General features: G+C 43.7%; 2 protein-coding genes across 6 annotated transcripts; both read right to left on the reverse strand.

The window, feature by feature from the left end:
• Nucleotides 1–300: 300 nt before the first annotated feature.
• LOC133909384 (probable methyltransferase PMT19) lies at nt 301–10496 on the reverse strand. Its single transcript, XM_062351793.1, has 6 exons — nt 9740–10496; nt 9383–9593; nt 8839–9136; nt 1480–1869; nt 1295–1372; nt 301–758 (listed from the first exon to the last, which is right to left on the reverse strand). The coding sequence occupies exons 1-6, from the start codon at nt 10391–10393 to the stop codon at nt 545–547; spliced, it is 1845 nt and encodes a 614-aa protein (XP_062207777.1). The 5' UTR covers nt 10394–10496; the 3' UTR covers nt 301–544.
• Nucleotides 10497–12487: 1991 nt separating this feature from the next.
• Nucleotides 12488–18293, reverse strand: LOC133909387 (uncharacterized protein At3g49140-like). 5 transcript variants are annotated; one of them, XM_062351799.1, is made up of 14 exons: nt 17985–18292; nt 17832–17878; nt 16808–16918; nt 16494–16722; nt 16162–16264; nt 16008–16072; nt 15311–15430; nt 15107–15202; nt 13888–14044; nt 13738–13788; nt 13547–13656; nt 13277–13429; nt 12826–12921; nt 12488–12741 (listed from the first exon to the last, which is right to left on the reverse strand). In XM_062351799.1, exons 3-14 carry the CDS (start codon nt 16882–16884, stop codon nt 12643–12645), a joined length of 1356 nt encoding a protein of 451 aa, XP_062207783.1. In that variant the 5' UTR covers nt 16885–16918; nt 17832–17878; nt 17985–18292; the 3' UTR covers nt 12488–12642. The 5 variants fall into 5 exon arrangements, with proteins under 5 accessions (XP_062207783.1, XP_062207782.1, XP_062207786.1 ...); XM_062351798.1 differs by lacking the exon at nt 17832–17878; XM_062351801.1 differs by lacking the exons at nt 12488–12741; nt 17832–17878 and adding an exon at nt 13039–13124 and having other exon boundaries at nt 17985–18293.
• Nucleotides 18294–19068: the final 775 nt, after the last annotated feature.

The following is a 19068-nucleotide window of genomic DNA, read 5'->3' on the forward strand; positions in this document are numbered from 1 at the left end:
ACGAAGAAATGGTGTCTAAGTAGATTCAAGATCTGTTTTTTTCAGCTGAAGATTGTAAAAGGTAACTTATAGATTGTGGATTGTAAGAAGCTGAATTGTAAAATCTAGATGGTGGATTGTTACAATCTGGTGAAAGGCGGATTGCTTGATTGTTATAATCTGAATGTTGGATTGTAACAATCTAGTTTTTTCAACCAGCTGTTTGTTTCAGTTTTTGGATTGTGATCACAATACAACTTTTACAATCTAACTGTTTGTTTCAGCTTCTGACTTTTGATCACAATCCAGCTTTTACAATCCGAAACAAACATGACCTCGATAGCTCAAATATATTGGACCGATCATATATCTTGATCTGCAATTCTGAGTGTACAATCGCCTTATACCCTACATCTGTACAGGTAATAGCATCCTAGTCGCCTTTGTACTTTCATCTATACAGGTAATGAGATCTTAGTCGACCTTTCTGGAGATGTGAGAAGTGCTAGAATTCCTCATCGCGAAGACATCAAATGCTTACTGATCCTGGTTCTTGCTACTAGTTTTAGCTCCCTGGGAGAGGAAGGGACTTCTCCACGATGAGAAGCTTCTCAAGATCCAAGGCCCCATTTTCAGTGTCGACAATTCGGCTATGCCATCCTAGACGATCGGCATCCTTCTTGACTTTCAGAACAACATCAGCTCTGTCCCGAACTATAGCGGCTCCCCCTGGCCGGAGAATGCGATCCATCTCAACCAGGATGTCGATAATCCCACATCTGAGAATAGCTTGGTGTCAAGACTGGAACTGAACTAGAATTTCAATTTAACTGCATGGTAGTGGTACTATTATGCACTAGAAATGTTCATGTGTTTTGTGAAAGCATTCTATTCTTCAGGTTTTGTGCTGAAGGTGGATAGACACAACATAAATTTTCTTTTCAAAAAAGAAGTGGCATTATCCTAATGATGTTGAGAAATTTTGCGATTCAAACACTGTGTGTTCTAGAGAGAGAAAAAAAAATACTGCCTTAGCCTTTCTCATGTTAGTTACTTTACTTCCTTCAGAAAAGCAAATTAAATATTTTGAAAATTATTGATGGTCAAAGTTTAAAGAGTTTGAGCAGACCTTGTCCTCTTCAAGTATTTATGACTGGAGGGAGTACATGTCATGGGTACATCTTTATGTTTAAGTAGAGTTTGGTACTAGCAAACTGGGTGAAACAGAAGTGATATATATCTGGAGTTACAACCTTTCTTCTCTCTTTCTGAGGCTTGAACATGGTAAATCTTGAGGGGTCAGTAGGTCACTTACTTGTGAATATGCGAGCTGAAGATTCCATTTGCATGGATCAGATCATATGTTCGTGGGTAAGTAGAGAAGGCCTCACACCTGAAAATATAAATAAAAGATCAAGATGGTGAGCTGTTTCCTATATCTTACTGCATAATTCGGAAGTACTGATTTATTTCAAGAAAATATCTTTTCATTAACATTACCAGTCTATGTATGTACCAATCAGGCCACGCTCATAGATGATGCCAAGAGTATTGTTTGTTATATTTGCAGGAACCACATTCATGACCCAAACAGGATACTTGGACATAGCAGCAGCAAAGCCACCAAAACCAGCATTCATGTCCATGACATTTCTGTAAGTTCCATTAGATAAATATTTCAAATATGTTACGTAGAAATTAACCCTTCTCTCCCAAATCAAGCTGTCGTGTTTATATGTCTGAATGGACAACCACTTCATTTCCCCTCTCACTATCCTTGGTGGCACTGCATGAAGTCTTTTAGGCCACTTTTCCACGGCACCACCAGCACAACCATTAACAAGTTCAGCTCTTGGAAGACATGTTATACACATTGAAATATTCACATACCTGCAATGTAGAAACACTTAACTTATCCTTTATGAAAATGTTACGACTGGAAAATTCAATGCAAGAGCCAAAATTAGATTATTCCATGGCTCAACAAGTGTTTTTTTAATCTGTTTGGCAGGAAATTCCTAGGAATACACTGGTGCTATACTCACATTCTTAGTTGGGTGCACCTTATTGTAATCATGCTAACTTTGCATTACCCATATGGTTATATCTTCCGAAATGTTCCTGGTACTCGATCAAATAAATAAACTTTATAACCATACATGGATTTTTTTTCTCGAATGGGGAGAATTGCGCATCATTATATTAAGGAGGAAAAAAAAAATACAAAGCGGACCAAGTACAAACGTACACACACAACCCAAACACAACACAAACACAAAGACAAAGAAAAAACACCAAAACACCACGCCTCTACAGGGGGTTAGAGCGCCTGATCTCATCACCAACTGGAGAAACACGACCATAACTACTCTAGCAAGGCATCAAGGCCAAATGCTGCTCAGCCTTTTTGCATCAGCCATACATCACAACTTGGTCTCGTCTTGAATATCTTGTAGGATGGAACGGGTACTAGGAGAAGCTCCCTCAAACACGCACCCATTCCTATGCTTCCACAACCACCAAGCAACCAAAATGACTAACGAGTTAAAACCCTTTCGATGTTGCTTGGGTACTACATGTTGAGCTCGGAGCCACCACTCTTGGAAATGGACATTATCTTGGCTAGGAGTGAGGTGTTGCAGGCCAACAAGAGAGAGCGCTGAGAACCATATCTCCTTAGCAAACACACACGAAGTCAACAGATGTTGTATCGACTCATTATCTTGATCGCAATGCGGACAACGATCAGGGTGGTCGAGTCCTCGGCGTGCCAATCTATCAGCCATCCAACAGGGATTCAAGACCACCAACCACATGAAAAATCTGCATCTCGATGGCGCCCATGACTTCTAGATCTCCTTCCATGGTTCAAACATCACAACACTAATAAAGAAACGACCATATGCCAATTTGGATGAAATTTTTCCGAAGGCTGAAGGTGTCCAGAGGTGTTGATCATCCATTCCCGGAGTAAGCTGAACCTCTCCCAGGACATCCCAAACTTGGAGGTACTGTAATAGCGCCTCAATAGATAGAGCGCTCGTAATGTCTCAGACCCAACCATGATTTGTTAAAGCCTCATGGACTGTCCGTCGGTTGAAGAACCGCTTCAGGACCAACGTAACTAGCTAGGGTGCAAGGTCACTTAGTGATTTTCCGTGTAACCATCGGTCGGACCAAAAGAGAGTTCTCTCCCCACTGCCAACAATGGAGATCGCAGAGATGGAGAACATTGCCAAAGAGTTGGGATGCACTTGCAACTCAAGGCCTGTCCATGGCCGATCTGGTTGAGTTTTTTCCCATCCAAAGCCATTTCATGAGCAAGGCCCAGCCAAGTGCCTCCAGATCATGCATATCGAGCCCTCCTAGCTCAATTGGCTTGCATATGCGGCACCATGTCACTAGACAGTGTCCCATATTTACTTCTTTGCGACCCTTCCATAAGAAAGCTCGCCTAATCTTATCAATTGCCTTGATCACCCATTTAGGGAACACCAAAGCGATGAACTGATATATGGGTATGGTTGTAAGCACCGCTTTGACCAGCATAGCTTTCCCAGCCGGGTGCATCATGGTTGCCTTCCAACCCGGCAATTGGTATGCAATCTTGTCAATCACGGGGTAAAAATCTGATTTGGTGAGCTTTCGCACAAATAGAGGCAATCCAAGATATTTGCATGGAAATTCCACCACATTGCAAGGCAAAGATGACTGCACTACCTCAATATGCTGCTTTTGGCACTGGATCGAAGATACTGAACATTTTCTTATGTTGGTGACGAGGCTCGACGCCTCACCAGAGACCCGTAGAATTTCCTTGATGAGATCCAAATCATCCACACATGGCCGCAGGAAAAGGACCACATCATCGACATAAAGAGAAATCCTTTGACTAGTATCCCTTGCAAGAAGGGGCTGTAACAATTCGAGCTCACTTGCCTTGGTGATCAAAGCATTTAAAACATCCATGATAATGATGAAAAACATCCAAAAGAAAAGGCCATGACACTGAATCAAATGCCTTGGATATATCCAGCTTAAGAAGGACCCTTGGCTCTTTTTGTTTATGAAATACTTTCGCGGTTTGCTGCACAAGCACATAATTATCATGAATACATCTACCTTTTACTAAAGCACTCTGATTCGAGGATACCAATACCGACAGTTTTGCAGCCAGCCGATTAGCCATAATCTTCGTGACAAGCTTTGCGAAACTGTGTATTAAACTAATAGGGCGATAGTCCTTGACCTCAAGTGTATTAGCCGTTTTGGGCAACAACGTAATGTAGGCGGAGTTGAGTAAATGGAGTTTGCTCACATCACCTTGTAACACCCTACTGAGAGCAGCCATAAGATCCACTTTGATAATGTGCCAACAAACCTTGTAAAAACACCCTGTATAGCCATCCAGGCCAGGTACTTTATCCGATGGAAGTGTTTTAATTGTTTCCCATACTTCTTCCTCAGTGAGGATCTGCTCAAGAGCCAATATATCCTGCGGCGCTTGGTAGAAGGACTGCAGATCAAGGGTGCACTCTCGCTATACAGCAGTGCCTAGATTGGAATAAACTCCCACACCACCTCTTGTTTATCTTCCTGCCCAGTAATGATCATGTCCGCCACTTTCACCTTTGCCATGAAATTCTTATGTTTCCTGTACCTAGCATGCTAATGGAAAAAAGAGGTGTTCACATCTCCTTTAGCCAACTCAACCTGGACCGCAAACGTGCCACAGTACGCTCAAGAGATGCAAGGCCAAGGGCATGACGCTTCAATTGTCGCCGAAGCCATTCTTCTTCAGTTGAGAATGCACGAGAATCTTGCGCAATTTCCAATCAGTGCAAGATTTCCTTGGCATATCGAAGTTGAAGCTTAATATTCCCTATCTTGCGTTGGCTCCAGGACTGTAAGTCGCGAGCGAGTCTCTTAAGCTTGTCGGAGAAATGCTGCAAGGGGCAGGATGCATCAACCGGCGCCCACCAAGAGCGCTCCACCTCCTCAAGGAAACAATCAATCCTTGGCCAAAAGCTTTCGAAATGAAACCGCCGTTTGCCTTGGATATTGTCGCAGAGCCCAAGAATTAGTGGGCAATGATTTGAAAGCATTGATGCCGAGCTCTGCAAAATACAATCTGAAAAAAGTTGTTCCCAATTAGCTGTGCCAAAAACCCAATCCAACACGACTAGAGTTGGTGTTTCCCTCTCATTTGACCAGGTATACTTCCGGCCAAGGAGGGCGATCTCTTTCAGCTCCATGTCATCAATAAAACGACGGAAATGGCCCATCATGGCCTATTAACATTCAGATTATTCTTATCCTCTACCATGTATATAAGATTAAAATCTCCACCAATTGCCCACGGACCTGAACATGCTGCACGGATGTTGCGTAGCTCCTGAAGGAACACGATTTTTTCACCATCAGACTAAGGACCGTATACTCCTGTGAACCACCATGGTGATCCTTCTTGAGCCTCAAACTGAACCGAAACGGAGTAAGTGTCAATGCGTGTTGCATAGCATGACATACATCCCCTTTCCAAGCCAACAAAATTCCCCCTCGAGTTCCATCCGCTGGCAGCACGATGAATTGATCAAAGTCCGCACCAAGGGTTGACATGACCATACGCAGCAAGATAGCAAGCCTTCTTGGTCTCTTGCAGGCAGACCACATCAGAGCGGGTTGAAATAAGCATGTCATGAAACGAATCACGCCTAGATTTGCGGTTAAACCCCCACACATTCCAAACAAGTATGTTGGATATCATTGCGGTCACGCGGTGCTCAGCAATGGCAGCCACCGCCACCTGGGGAGTCACCAGCGGTCTGGAGCCAATCACAGTGACAAACACCGCTCTACACAGATCATCTTCCTCTCTAGTCAAATCCGCCGAGCGCTCGAGACCGCTCTACCCGTTCGCCTGAATCAACGACTTGCACCTCCACCTCAGAGCTAGCATCTGGCGCCGCCACTGCCGCTGGCCCGTTGCCGGCGTCCGCCTGCGGCCCTAGCCTTCGCCACACAGGAACGCGTCCGCGCTGCGCCGGCTTCCAGAGCTGGTGAGCACGTTGACATTCAAACGAGCGGTGGCCGAGGGACGAGCAGTGGAAGCAGCGCACCCGGCGTCGGCACTGGGCAGCCCTGTGATCCATGGCGAAGCAGTTAAAACATTTGCCCTGCAGGTCCGCCGGCACAGGGTTCCGATGACGGCGTTCCGGGCGAGGGCGGCGCCACCGCGACTTCCTCTCTTGGACCCGAACCCAGCCGTCCGCGTCGGGGACCAGCCTCCGGGGCGGAGCGCGCCAGGTCGTCGAGCACAGCCGCCGCACGTGCTGCCTCGCCGCCGGCTGTGAGAACACGACGGCCGCCGGCCTTGGGATCACGGCAGCCATAGGGCCCGGCGAAGAAACCGACGTCGTCATGGGGGTCTGCTTCAACACCACGTCGCGATAGGAATCACCGCGTGCCGGCCTAAGGCGGCTGGAGCTGGGAGGAGAAGGGGTATCGCCACGCCATCTGCTCCAGTGGCGGACCCAGAAATTCTAGGTTGAGTATGTAAGATTTTGAGGAAGCGAACTTGTGAAGGGTAATTGAGCTGGTGGGTGATTAGATGCGTGAGCCGTAGGCTGATGGGAGCATGTGGAAGTGAGAATGGACTGACAACAGATATCCGATAGAAGACTAAGGTTGTGAGTTTTAGACCCAATTAGTTATATACTACACGTATATCTAATATATATTGTATATATAATTGATTTTTTCAAAAAAGTTAGGTATGCAACTGCATACCCATGCACCAAGGTGGGTCCGCCGATGCTTGGAGCGACCACACGCGGTGCCCAGCGAAACGGACGGCGAGGCAAGAGGCGAGGGGGGTTCCGGCAACCGGGAAACTTGGAAGGGTTGGGTGGCCGGCCTTGGTGGGGCGGGGGGGGGGGAGGCGCGGCCGGGAAGGTGGCGGCCGGGCCCCGAGTGGACGTCGGCGTGAGGCTGTGGGGAGCACTGGGAGGCACGGTTCACAAATGTGACGGTCGCGGTTACCGACCTTCTGGGTGCGATCCGGTTTCAGAAACCAACTAACCGAATTTAAATTTAAAAAATTTGAAAAAAAATTAAAAAAATCTTTAAAAAATAAGTCATAATTCTAAGATCTTCTGTGAAAAAAAATTCAAAAATAATATCGTTTGTATCATATTTTATAGGAAGAAAGTTTGAAAAAAATTAAAGTGTGCGACTCAGTTATTAACTCATATTAATGAAAAGTGTAATATGCAAACACATATTTTTTTGTGTAAAACGCATTTTAAGAGAATCTTTAAAATTGATTTCACTTTATTTAGAGTTTTATTAATTTCTCTATGATTTTTACAAAGTTCACAAGCATAAAGTGAATATGTTAAGAAACTGTAATTAACTTTTTTATGTCTATTATTATTTTTTCTACGTAAATCATAGTATAAATAAGCTAATGAAAATGGTTTCACTAATTTTTGAGGTGTGATGGATCAGTTATGAATTAATCTAGTCGCAACACATTTACACAATCATGCATGTTACAATAACTAACGCATGAGTTCATGTATTTTTAAAAGACAGGATCATGTAAGAAGACTAACAAAATTAGTTTTATGATTTTTGGATTAGCAAAGTGTAAACTATGCATTTAACTTGGTTTAACAAATACAATTTCTCACAGAAAATTTTGAACTTTTTTATGAGTATAAATACTTTTATCATGTAGATCATGTCATAAGGAAACCAACAAAATTTGTTTCATTTAATTTGAAGCTCACATGAATTAGTTATTGATTTTACAAGATTGAGATAATTTTGGGGGTTTTTTGTTGAACTTCACTGAAAATCGAGAAAACCGAGTGGTTACCGAGAAAACCGAGCGGTTACCGACAATGCGAAAAATTCGAGAAAATCGCTCAATAAATCGTAAAAACCGCTCGGTAACCGGTCCCCGAACGACTAAAATCGTGATTTTTTTTTCAAATTTCAAAATTTGCCAAATGAATTTTGTCCGAATTTTTGACCGGTTACCGTGGTAACCGCGAATTTTCAGTTACCGCTGGAGCTCGATAACGTCGGTAAGGTTAACCCTGCTGGGAGGTGGGGAGTTGGGAGCCATTACAAATAAATGTCAACCGTACATGGATTTGAGAGCTAAAGATGATCAGAAGTTCAGAACAGAACATAAGCAGACGATGAAAGGGTTTAAGAATAAGTGCATATGCGAGGCAACCTTTAGAAGGAAAAATGAAAGCAACTTACTGTTTTTCATCAGTGTCACAGTAGCAAACACAAAATACAATTAAAGGCCTTCATTTATCAAGCCAAACTATTGTGTATATTGTGTCATATCTCAAGGATAATATGAAGAGGGAAAAAATGGATGGTACATACAAAGTTGGTGCCATTACTGATCAGGCAACAACAATTTGAGATGAGTACCATCCTTGTACATGTTTTTTTGGATTTCGGTGCATTTTAAACCCCTCAACTTCTTTTCAAAGAACCCCTTAACTTTTAGGTGCTAACTATAACCGAAAATAAATTGTGCTATGTTATGTTTCAATCCCCGAAGAACTATCTATGGATAAAAGCGCGTGTAAGTTAGCAATTCACGTGTTAGAAACATAACTTATACATCACTCTTTGTATCGTTATTACTTTTATTTTGTTTACTATTACTTAGTATCTTTATTATTATTTTCTTATCATCTTTTTAGTTGAATTTTGTAGGTTTCATCTTTAGCCTATCTTAACTTGTTTGAGATAAAGACTGTTGTTGTATGTATCATCACAATAAATTTCCTGGACAAGAGAAGTGAAAGACGACAATGAAAACCTTACCAAGCACTATCTGGGTCATCTCCTGTACAGAATGATGGCGATCCCAGGAGCTTTTCTTCTTGGTCACAGTGGAGATGATTAGGAGGCTTTCTCCAAATAGCAATTGTGCTCTTACCAGTCAGCTTTGTCCAACGAAGCTTATTCGCCATATCATCCATAGCTAATTGTCTGTCCTGCATGTCCTTGACCGCTTGATTCGAAACATTGTATGATGATTTCCAGCTGATGGGTGGCTTAGAGAAAACCCAAAAGCCACCAGGTTGGAGAAGGCGGTCAATTTCCAGCATATAGAGGCCATCTGGAACCAGCTATAGGTGAATGAGAATAAGAGCACTCCACCACAAAACTGTACTTTAGTATTGAGATCAACATATTAGCAGCTGTTATGTTCACTGACTGCAACCTTTTGCCAATAGGTGTTTAACTTTCAACGAGTTACTGATATGTACAACAATAAGCTACAAATAGATGACAAGTATAATGACCGATGATGCATCAGGAAATATGCTTTGTCACAAATAGCATGATGTATTTCATGTCCTACCATGAGCAGCCCATGGAACAAGGCAGTTTGCACAGTGCACCATGTCAAATGACCTCGATGGATATGGCAGCCTGTGAGCACCGAGCACTCCGATCATCGCAGGCAATCCACGCTCCAACGCGAGCTGCACTTGTACTCCATGTATATTCCTCGGAGCAATGGACATGGTAAGGATGCCATAGTTCAACAGGTAGTCTCCAAAGCTAGCAACCTGTCAGGGACTCAGACGAACAGAGAGAGAGAGAGAGAGACATCACAATCGCATTGAGAAGACATAGTAATCAGCAGTAACCACCCACTCTTCAAACGAACAACGTCTCAATTGCAAATAGAAAACGCTCTGATCCAAGCACTCACCCCGCAGCCGACGTCGAGCGCCGTGCGCACCACGCCGCCGCGGAGCGGCACCACGCGCTCCAGCTGCTCGACGTAATTTCGCACCCCCTTGGGGAACACGAGCCACTCCCCGCGCCCGCGAGCGGGGCCCTGGCCAGCCGCCACCTTGGCCGCGGGTAGCAGCGGAAGCTCCACGTTCGCGTACCGCGCGCGCTCGCGCCGCACGGGCCACGGCGGGGGCGGGCGGTACATGGGCGGGGGCGGGACGCGGCAGTGCGGCGGGGGCGGCGGAGGGTGCGGGGGATGTGGCGGAGGTTCCTTCGGCGGGTGAAGAGGAGGAGGAGGCGGGCGCGGGGGGCAGTGGCGCTCACCGGAGGGAAGCTCGTGGCAAGGGACGAGGTGCGTGGCGTTGGGTGGGCATGGCGGAACGGGAGGGGGCGGGGGGTGGTGGTGCTCGGGGTCGGGAGCTGGCGCCGGGGCCAGGGCGGCTGTGGTGGAGGCGCTGCTGGACGGGGGAGGCGACGAGGAGGAGGAGGCAACGTGGTGGGAGCGGGAGACGACAGCGGAGATGAGGAGGAGGGACGTGGTGGCCGCCGCGACTGCCGCGGCCGCGAGGGAGAGCGCGCGCGGCAGTGCCGAGATCACGGCGGCCGGCGACGGCAACGAGACCGGCATGGCCGCCGGCGACGCCTCGTGATACGCTACACGCTAGTAGAGTAGAGTATCCGATCCGATGGATGCTCCGAGCGAGCGAATCGCAGTGGGCGGCGGGGTCGTCGTGTTCGTATTTGAATAGGCAGGCGAAGAGCGGTTGCTGCAGCGCGGGCCCGGCCGTTGGGGCGAGGTGGGGCCCTCGCAGTCGTATCATGTTCTCGTATGGATTTGTTTGTCAGCATGGGAGAAATGCTTACGAAATTTAATTATATGTGTCAAAGTTGATTAATTTTTTATAATATATTTTTAAAATTATTTTTATTATATATTTTACATCACTAGCAACAAAAATTTATCCTTCAACACTTTTACTTAATATAAAATTTATTATAAACCAGTCCATATGATGATAGGAGACATATTATTAAGGATAATCAATTTCGAATATATCATTTAAAATTGATTAACTTTGAAACATATAATCAATTTTGCATTTGAGGGGCTGCTCTCATGTGCGCCCAGGAACATGTGGGATCCGCCCCTGCTGTGCAGTGCCGCACTTGCATCTCAAAAGCAAAGGTGCGACACTTGCGGTGCAACGACGCCAAGATATTTTCCTTCGTGCGATCGGATTCGCAGTGAATCTCGTACGGTACTCTAAAACCATATGTTCCAAACGCATATTTCTACTGCAATCGCTAATAATTTGCTGCACGAAAGCATGTTCGTGAATCCAGGCTCATGACCCAAGTTATCAACGATAAAAAGGAAGAGCTTCAGTGCTTCTAGATAATTAAGGTGGTTAATGCTTGATATCTCTAGAAAAGAGATGTGAACGGTTTTTTAAAAGTAAGGACGGCACTCTAATAATGTGCAACCAACGCAGAACACAATGGAAGTCCAAGAGAGGCTATGGTACTACTCATCCACGGCTTGTGAGTGCCACAGCTCAGCTCACGTACCGAACAGGTCACTCCTCCGTCCGGACGATGGAGTACGGCATATGTGCTCCGTACCCGGTTATCATCATGCACGATAGCTTTCGATGGCGCCTCGTCATGGTCGTAGCATCGCTTGCAAGCAAACAGGACCGCGTCGACCTGTCACGGCAGGCATGGCGACAGCTCGTTGGGCATCCCAGCGCGTTCCCCGCGTCGCGGCGTAACTAGCTGCAGCTTGCAAGTTACGACGAGAGCGTCGTTGCGGCCGGCGTCTCTCGCGGCGGAGAGAGACTTGGCGGCGACGGCGACGGTGCCGGTGCCGGCGCGTCGCTCTGGGGACCCGCTCCGCGCGCCCTTCTGCCGCTGGCTTTTCCGGCTCGCGTCGCGCTCTCGCCGTACGGTTTACAACGAGACGACGAGCGGTTTTCTCCTCGTCGTTTCATCTTTCCTCCTCTGCCGCCTGCACGTTTCTCCTTGCTCGGAATCTGCATGTTTAAGATGGCGCCAAAGGATTTCGCGTCGGCTTTATTGGGACCAATCCGGGCGTAGAGAGGTGCCGGCGTCTGGTTCGCTGGAGCGTCATCGTCTCGTTTTCGGACGGCGACTGCCACTACCAGCGTGGAAACATTGTCACCTAAGCTCAGTCACTATCTTATCTCGGAAGAACCAGTAAAAGGGGCACCTTTTCTGAAAGATATTCACTAACAAAATACATGGGCTCCATAGCTCATGGTGTAGAGCTCTATGGTGTAGAGCTTCTTTGTTCTGTGAATCGATATGGTATACAATGAGACACTTGTCGAATTTTCATTTCTGTAGGCTAACGACATAATCACAGTAGTGTTACATTTATTCAGGCACGAAAGAAATGACAAGAAGTTAGTTACAAGTTGAGGTAAAATTAAATGATTCAGCCCACAGACAGAGCTCTTATTAATCTGCCCTCTCTTCTTGCACCTTGTTATTACTGGGAATTTATAGGTGACGAAACTTGGTCAGTTGCAGATTGCCGCCGGCATCAGATTGCAAGTGCATTCAACGATCCTCCTTTTACAAGAACCGGCACCTTATTTGTTAGGAACTAGGAACTGAAAGCTTTTTATTTTTAGGCATACTAGAAATCAAAGGTGATCAGCTTTCTTTAGCCAATGAAATCAAAACCTCGATCAAGTACTCTGAAAGATCAGGTCATTCTCGTAGTCGACAAGTGTGCACTATCTCCTAACAAACTGGCATCAGATCAAATCAAAGATCTTGTGTTGATTCCCTTCACACCCTTGTCGCCGGGCCAGCCGACCCAGGTGTTTCAAGGAAAATCAGGCAAACAGATCAACACTCATCTTCAGTGGAGGCTTTCACGGTTTTACGTTGATAGCGGGGGAAAAGCATTCGCCTGATCTTCTTTTCAGCTGAACGCTCGGAGAGTGCCTGAAACCAAAGGTTCCAAATGATTGTTCTAGGTTCAATCAAAAGAACCACGGTGATTTGAAAAGTTTAAGCCTGATAACTAACCTGTGCATTAAATGAAAATCGAACAGTCCTAGCTTCCAAGCCAGAAAAGGCTCTTACATCAATACCAAGACTGTCAACGCCAATCAAGCTTGCCTCCTGCAGAACATATAAGATTGCAAACTCAGCTTCCGCAGGAGTACTTGTTTTATTAGCAATATAAAAGTGAGAAACGACTTCATGCCTAAACATATGAAAAGGTAGTATCATAATCACATGGCATATGAAGTGCTTCTGGGCAAAAGGGGGCATTGCAGATGTATTCAGAGTCTTGGAACTGCAGAAGTATTCAGCCACAACAACTAAACAAGAAAAAGAACATGTACCTCATGACCAGTTTTTACAATGGAATACTGAATTTGGACATTCGGGCGAAAGCAGAGCATTCCACACATAAGAATGATGGTTTCCGATTGTGAACATGAAAATAAGGCATCAACGAAAATAAACATACCTCAACAGTAAGGCTCTTTTTCCTACGGCAGAGTGACTTGAGAGCCATTGCACACTGGTCACTGTTTTCTTTGATCCTTTGTATAATCGTTGAAGCAGAATTTGCAAGAATATCTGGTTCTGCATCTTGAAAATCTTGTGGATCAATCATTAACTGCAGTAATCCACATAATAGAAGAAACCATAATGACCATCATACCAAGAGAAGTCGACTAATTATACGATATTCTGAAGACATCAACTGATACGGGTGGAAGATGCAAGGCATTACTTGCTTTCTGTGGATGGAAAACAGCTCAATTGTCATTATCTCCAGTTTGTAGATCATTGAATCAGTGCTGGTTCTGGGATCATTGAAGTCAAATCTTGACTTGTCATCATCTACATATTCACTTACTACTAGTCAATACAAATTGAAGTAAAGTGGGTAAATGAGGTGCAAGATTTCAACTGATTAATTACCAATTAGGCGGTTGGTTCCAGAAACTGGTCGAGTTTCTCTGTTGCGTTCATCTGTTAGATTTACTAATTATTAGAATTGATAATTGGATTGAAGTATAAGGTAAAGAAAATAAAAGTAGATTCTTCATATCTGAATTTGTATGGAAGTACCTTTCCACTCAGATGAATAACCATCACTGTTGCATTCACCAAGAAATAAGCTCCTCAAATAAGATTCTTCCTCTATAAACGCAGGTCTCAGATATCCTACAATAGAGACACCATTTGATGGACTATCCATCTTCTCCCCATGATTATCGTGAACAGCCTGTATAGTAAAAGGACAGGTAATGTGATTTCCGAGCTCTCACTTGGGTTATTCAATGAGCGGTGTATTTAGGGCAATGCTCTTGTGATCACTCATGCTATGAAATACGCTTGCTGAAGCTTTTACTCTACAATAAACTAATACACAAAAGTTCAGAATAAATAAATAAAAAGTTCAGTTTTAGCAGATATAACAGCCATGATGTTTTTTAAAATGTTCCTTTTTCAGCACAATACTCACTTTTTCAGCACAATTTCCATCCACTGCCAATTGACAGGAAAGCAATACTCAGAGTCAGAGCAACATTAAACTGCCACTTACCTTTTTTTAGCTGATTCTTTCTTTTATTTGACTGGTTGGGAGTACATTTTGATACTTTCTGTCCCAGTTGACAGAAAGTGTACTTTGAAACTACCGTGAGACCATCTTGATTAAATCTTTCTTTCTTGGATGTTGATGTGTGTCAAACTGTTGTGGACGCCTTCATCGGTAAAACGTACAGGCGCAAGAAGGGAGGCAAGAAATCAGAGATAGGTTTAGTTTGTTAAGTTTAGATATTGTTCCTTAGTTTGTTAGATTCGGAGATAAGCAGATTGGTTAGTTAAGATTAGTCGATTGATTTCCTAAAGTGTGTTAGGCAGTCGGCTATATAATACCAGGCCAATTTCATTTATGGACAAGCAAGAATTAAACCCTAAAGCTCAGAGCCTCCGAGGAGGGCGAGCCTGTTTACCCTTGCTCTTGCCCTTTCCCTTTCCCTTCCAATCCCATCTACTATCATATCACAAACTGAGAGGTCTGGGCTGTTGCTTATTGTTCTACCAGAAGGTTCACTTTGGGTTTGAGAAAAAAAGAGGTTTGCTTTGACTCTTCGTAATATCACAAATTTACTAGACCAATTTAAAGCACAGGATGTAATCTAGATTCAACTAATCACTTATTGACCAATTTAAAGCACAGGATGTTCACTTTGGGTTTCCTAGCTAAATTGTTGTCTGTTTGACCATTTTCACTATTCAAGGGCTGCTGGTGTCTGCACTCTGAAATATGTTTATCTCTTACCTTTGTCAAACATTTGGCAAAATAAATCGGATGTATTGTGCGCATTGTTGCTGGCATTCCCCATTCTATAAGAATATCAGTTATTTCTGTATCAATCTGTGACATTTCACAAAGAAAACATTAGTAATGACAGGCTTGTTGCTAAGAACAAAAAATGGCCAACAGTACCTGCTGAGAGCAGGAAAATGAACTTTCTTAGCAAACCTTGCTGTAGTGCTCATCAGGCACGTCCATAAAATTTTCACCATGCATATAATCACTAAAATCACTAATCACCACACTATTTTCTCCAATAATGGGTCCGTCCATTCCAATCAAAACTGTCTGCAATTAAAACACCATTTCAAGCAAGTAAGCGATTCTCCCATCAAAATGACGGCAGCACTAAACTAGCAAACTGAAACTAGGTGGATAATGTATCCTAGGGTCTGATGCCATGTCGCAATGGAAAGACTAAATGATCGCAACTTTTTTGGCATGGCATTAGCGACCATACAAAACATCTGTTGTTACAAGGTGGCATACAAACAGAGAAGAAACCAACAGTAATCTTATGTTGTGAACACCATGCAAAAGAGGCAGATGGCATGGTTTCAAGGGTATTAGGGTATTCGACCAGGCAGATAGACTTTCAACTGGTATTGTTAAATCTTTTGGGGGGGGGGAAATAATAAATCATTGTCTTTCCTGATTCATATTGGATATAAGGGCAATCCCTCTTATAGAGATATGGCTTGACTCGACCCTTAGGAACTAATCTCTAAATATAGGAAACTTGTCCCTAATACATGGAATATAATTTATATCTACAAGGAAACAAACCCACTAACAAGGAAACTAATTATTATTATCTAATTTCAATTAATATTGTACTGGTGGGTACCGCAGCACAGCATCTTACCACAGGGTTGTTTGCAGCATCATCTTCCAAGATGTTCTCACTGTCAGGTACTTCAAAGAAAATGTCTGTACATAAGTTCGTAGCTGGTTAGCTGCACAAGAGGAGCACTATGAAGGCTCTATTTTAAAAATTCCCTTGCACATTAAGGCATTACCTCCATAGTCATCAACAACATATTGAAACTCTGACCATGCAACATGTCCATGAGGTTCACTGTGCACCCTTGCAGGAAATACAAGCAATCCCTTGCTATTGGCCTAGACAAGATGGAAAATTGGAAATCTTATCTAGGCTCAGTAACACATCGCATACGAATATAAATCATCAATTTAAGCAGGAGGAATTTGTGTTAGCTTTATCAGCTTATATTTCGATTAGCCTGAGGTGATTTATACTATGGTATCTGGCCATGCCAATGCAACATCAAATGACCAGCTGCATTAGAAATACTAGCCACTGTTTAGTTGCATTAGGTGTATAGGTTACCTCTACTACTGTTCTAGCTGTTTCGACATCTGTTAGCAACAAATCCTTCTTCTTTGGACGTTCTTTAACTTCTTCAAGAGGATGATAGCCCCCCCGATCTCTCATGTACTTTGAATCTGGAACTGAGTCTGAATAATCTGCAGCCACACGAACCTTGGTTAGGGATGAGTCCTGATCAGTTGCCAACCAGCAAGGCTGCATTGATCCAAAAGGGTTTCGGCATCGGAAACTGCAAGGAATGGCTGCAGTTGTTAGCCTAAAAAAATGCAAGGAAGGCATTAAGAAAAAATACTCGCAATGAGGGAGGGAAGGACCTTAAACTAGAGAATTCATGAAATCTCCGGGTGCTAAACGGGGTTTTAATCCAGTTTAAGGTGGCTCCTGCCGACATTGATAAACTCCCACAGAGGACAAACAAATGTGCTCTGCAAAGGGAAATGGTCTTGTTAAGCAGGAGGGATACCTGCTGAAACATGTACTTGATAATACTCGGTAATAAAAAATGATGCAGCATAGATGGTATTTCTCTCGACATAAGCAATGTGCTCCTATTTGCCAACTTACAACTAGGCTTACATGGATTCTCAAAGGAAGTAGTATGGCTGAAGAGGAGACTGAAACAAATAGTAACCAATGACAAATTAAAAGGCTGATTGCCTTTTTGAAAAGAGAACAAAAGGCTAATTCCTCTAGAAAAGGCAGCTGAGTATAACAAGCATTCCACCTTCTGCAACAGTGAGCCCGGTGCAGTATTGTGTCAATTTTCAACCGAAGTACAGCATGTTGATCAACTAGAGCTCCTCAAATTAGAACATACAACACGGAAAATGCATCCAAATGGAAGAACAATTGGATATTCATAAACATTTTCCTCCTTAAAAATAAGGGATGTCATTATTTCTCCCAAATGCAATTCTACATAAGGGTTGAAAAGGGGAAAGAGACGGATGCACAATGTCATACATAATGATGTTCTCGTCGAATAACAATCGCGCCACCCAAGTAAAGATTATCTTTGGAGTGTGCAAATTGCAACTTACTCTCACCAAGATCACATCCAAACCAAACAAGCCAAAATTCCATGCACAATGTCATCCAAACCAAACAATCTAGCAACCCTAATCCCTGAACACCATGTTTGTGGTGGGCCCCGGTGGATCAAAAGCACTTGCAAATTGAAGCCGTCACAATAGCATGACATACACGGCGCACTACTTCATCTCTATGAAACTAATACCAAAGCGATTCGACCAAGTTCTCCAACCAATACCAGAAGATGCAGTGAAAAATCGCAGACGAAACAGTTGCACTGATCAAGGAACATGCCTCTCCTGTTACCTCGAACAGATTAAACCAAAAAAGGAAGCATCTCCCGATAAGCTCCGCTACCGTTATATGACCGGAACAGGCCCAGATGGAACAATCACATCACCCGTGTTAATCGCAATCGAACTTGACATGGAAAAAAAAGGCGAGATCAACGGCACTCACCAAAAAACCACCGCAAAAGTTGGCCGACCCTTGGAACAGGGAAAGGACCGCAGGATCAAGCAAAACCTCCGCGTGCGGCGGCGAGAAGGGCTTCTCACGCAGCAACCGCAGCACGGCCGAGAGGGGTCGCCGCGCAGGCTGGCGTCCGCGAGCTGCGAGGAGTCCCAACTCCCAAGTCCTTCCTGTGTTCTGCGCTTTCCCCCACTTCTCCCTTCCCCTTTGGGACCTGACCTGAGAGAGGAGCCAGGAATGGCAGGGTCCTTTTGGTAATTTGGGCTTTTTGTAGAACGCAGGGCAAGCTTCGCCGTCCTAGTGTATGCATATTCGTTTTATATTGAGATTCGTTTCTCTGTTTCTCTTTTCTTTTCCATTTTCAAAACACGTTTTATATGACTTTTTTCCTTGAAATAAATTTATAGTTTGAATGAACAAGGACACTACATGATTTGGTTTACTCCAACAGTTTAGCAGATTAGAATAGCTGCATGAAGATCGGAGTTGGTGAGAGTTGGATCTCGAGATAAATTCCGCATTTATTAGTGCTCGCTCGTTGGTCCCATAAATAAGGGCGTGTTTGTACTTTTGTTTTCTTAAAAAAAATTATACTTTTGGCTGGTCTAAAAATTTGCTTTTACATAGATCGTTGATTTTTATAATAATTTTTTGACTTTTCAGCATATAGCTTTAAAAAAAACGTCTGTTTCTCAGTTTTAGTTCATTTTATTCAGAAGCAGACTCCTGACTTTTTCATAAGCTACTTCTCCAAAACCTTATTTTATTTTTTGCCTTTTGATTTCTGACTTTTAGCAGCAGCAGAAGCAGAATCATAAGCAGGAAACAAATAGGGCATAAAACAATCATGATGACGATGATAGGGGCGGTTTGCTACTCTGTTTACTGCTTTAAATAACTCATGCAATTAGAAAAGTATTGGAAGTTGCAATAAAAACATAAATATTAAACACAGTAATATCAAGTATAAACTCAAAGTATGAATATGTAGATGAGCCATAGAGCGCGATGTCATAGTTCGATTTCATATATGATCTGAAAAAGGAAGAGTAGATTATCCGCTAATTATTCT

This window comes from Phragmites australis, chromosome 2, assembly GCF_958298935.1.
Source record: "Phragmites australis chromosome 2, lpPhrAust1.1, whole genome shotgun sequence".
In the NCBI taxonomy this organism is placed as follows: Eukaryota; Viridiplantae; Streptophyta; class Magnoliopsida; order Poales; family Poaceae; genus Phragmites; species Phragmites australis.

Excerpts from the sequence above, each read along its gene's own strand:
- LOC133909384 (XM_062351793.1), bottom strand. The coding sequence starts at position 10,393 with ATGCCGGTCTCGTTGCCGTCGCCGGCCGCCGTGATCTCGGCACTGCCG. Across the intron at positions 9,137-9,382 it reads TGTTCCATGGGCTGCTCATG|ATGGCCTCTATATGCTGGAA; the intron begins GTAGGACATGAA and ends AGCTGGTTCCAG. Across the intron at positions 1,373-1,479 it reads ATTGGTACATACATAGACTG|GTGTGAGGCCTTCTCTACTT; the intron begins GTAATGTTAATG and ends TTATATTTTCAG.
- LOC133909387 (XM_062351798.1), bottom strand. The coding sequence starts at position 16,884 with ATGTCGGCAGGAGCCACCTTAAACTGGATTAAAACCCCGTTTAGCACC. Across the intron at positions 16,265-16,493 it reads CAGCTAGAACAGTAGTAGAG|GCCAATAGCAAGGGATTGCT; the intron begins GTAACCTATACA and ends CATCTTGTCTAG. Across the intron at positions 12,922-13,276 it reads AAAAGAGCCTTACTGTTGAG|GAGGCAAGCTTGATTGGCGT; the intron begins GTATGTTTATTT and ends TATGTTCTGCAG.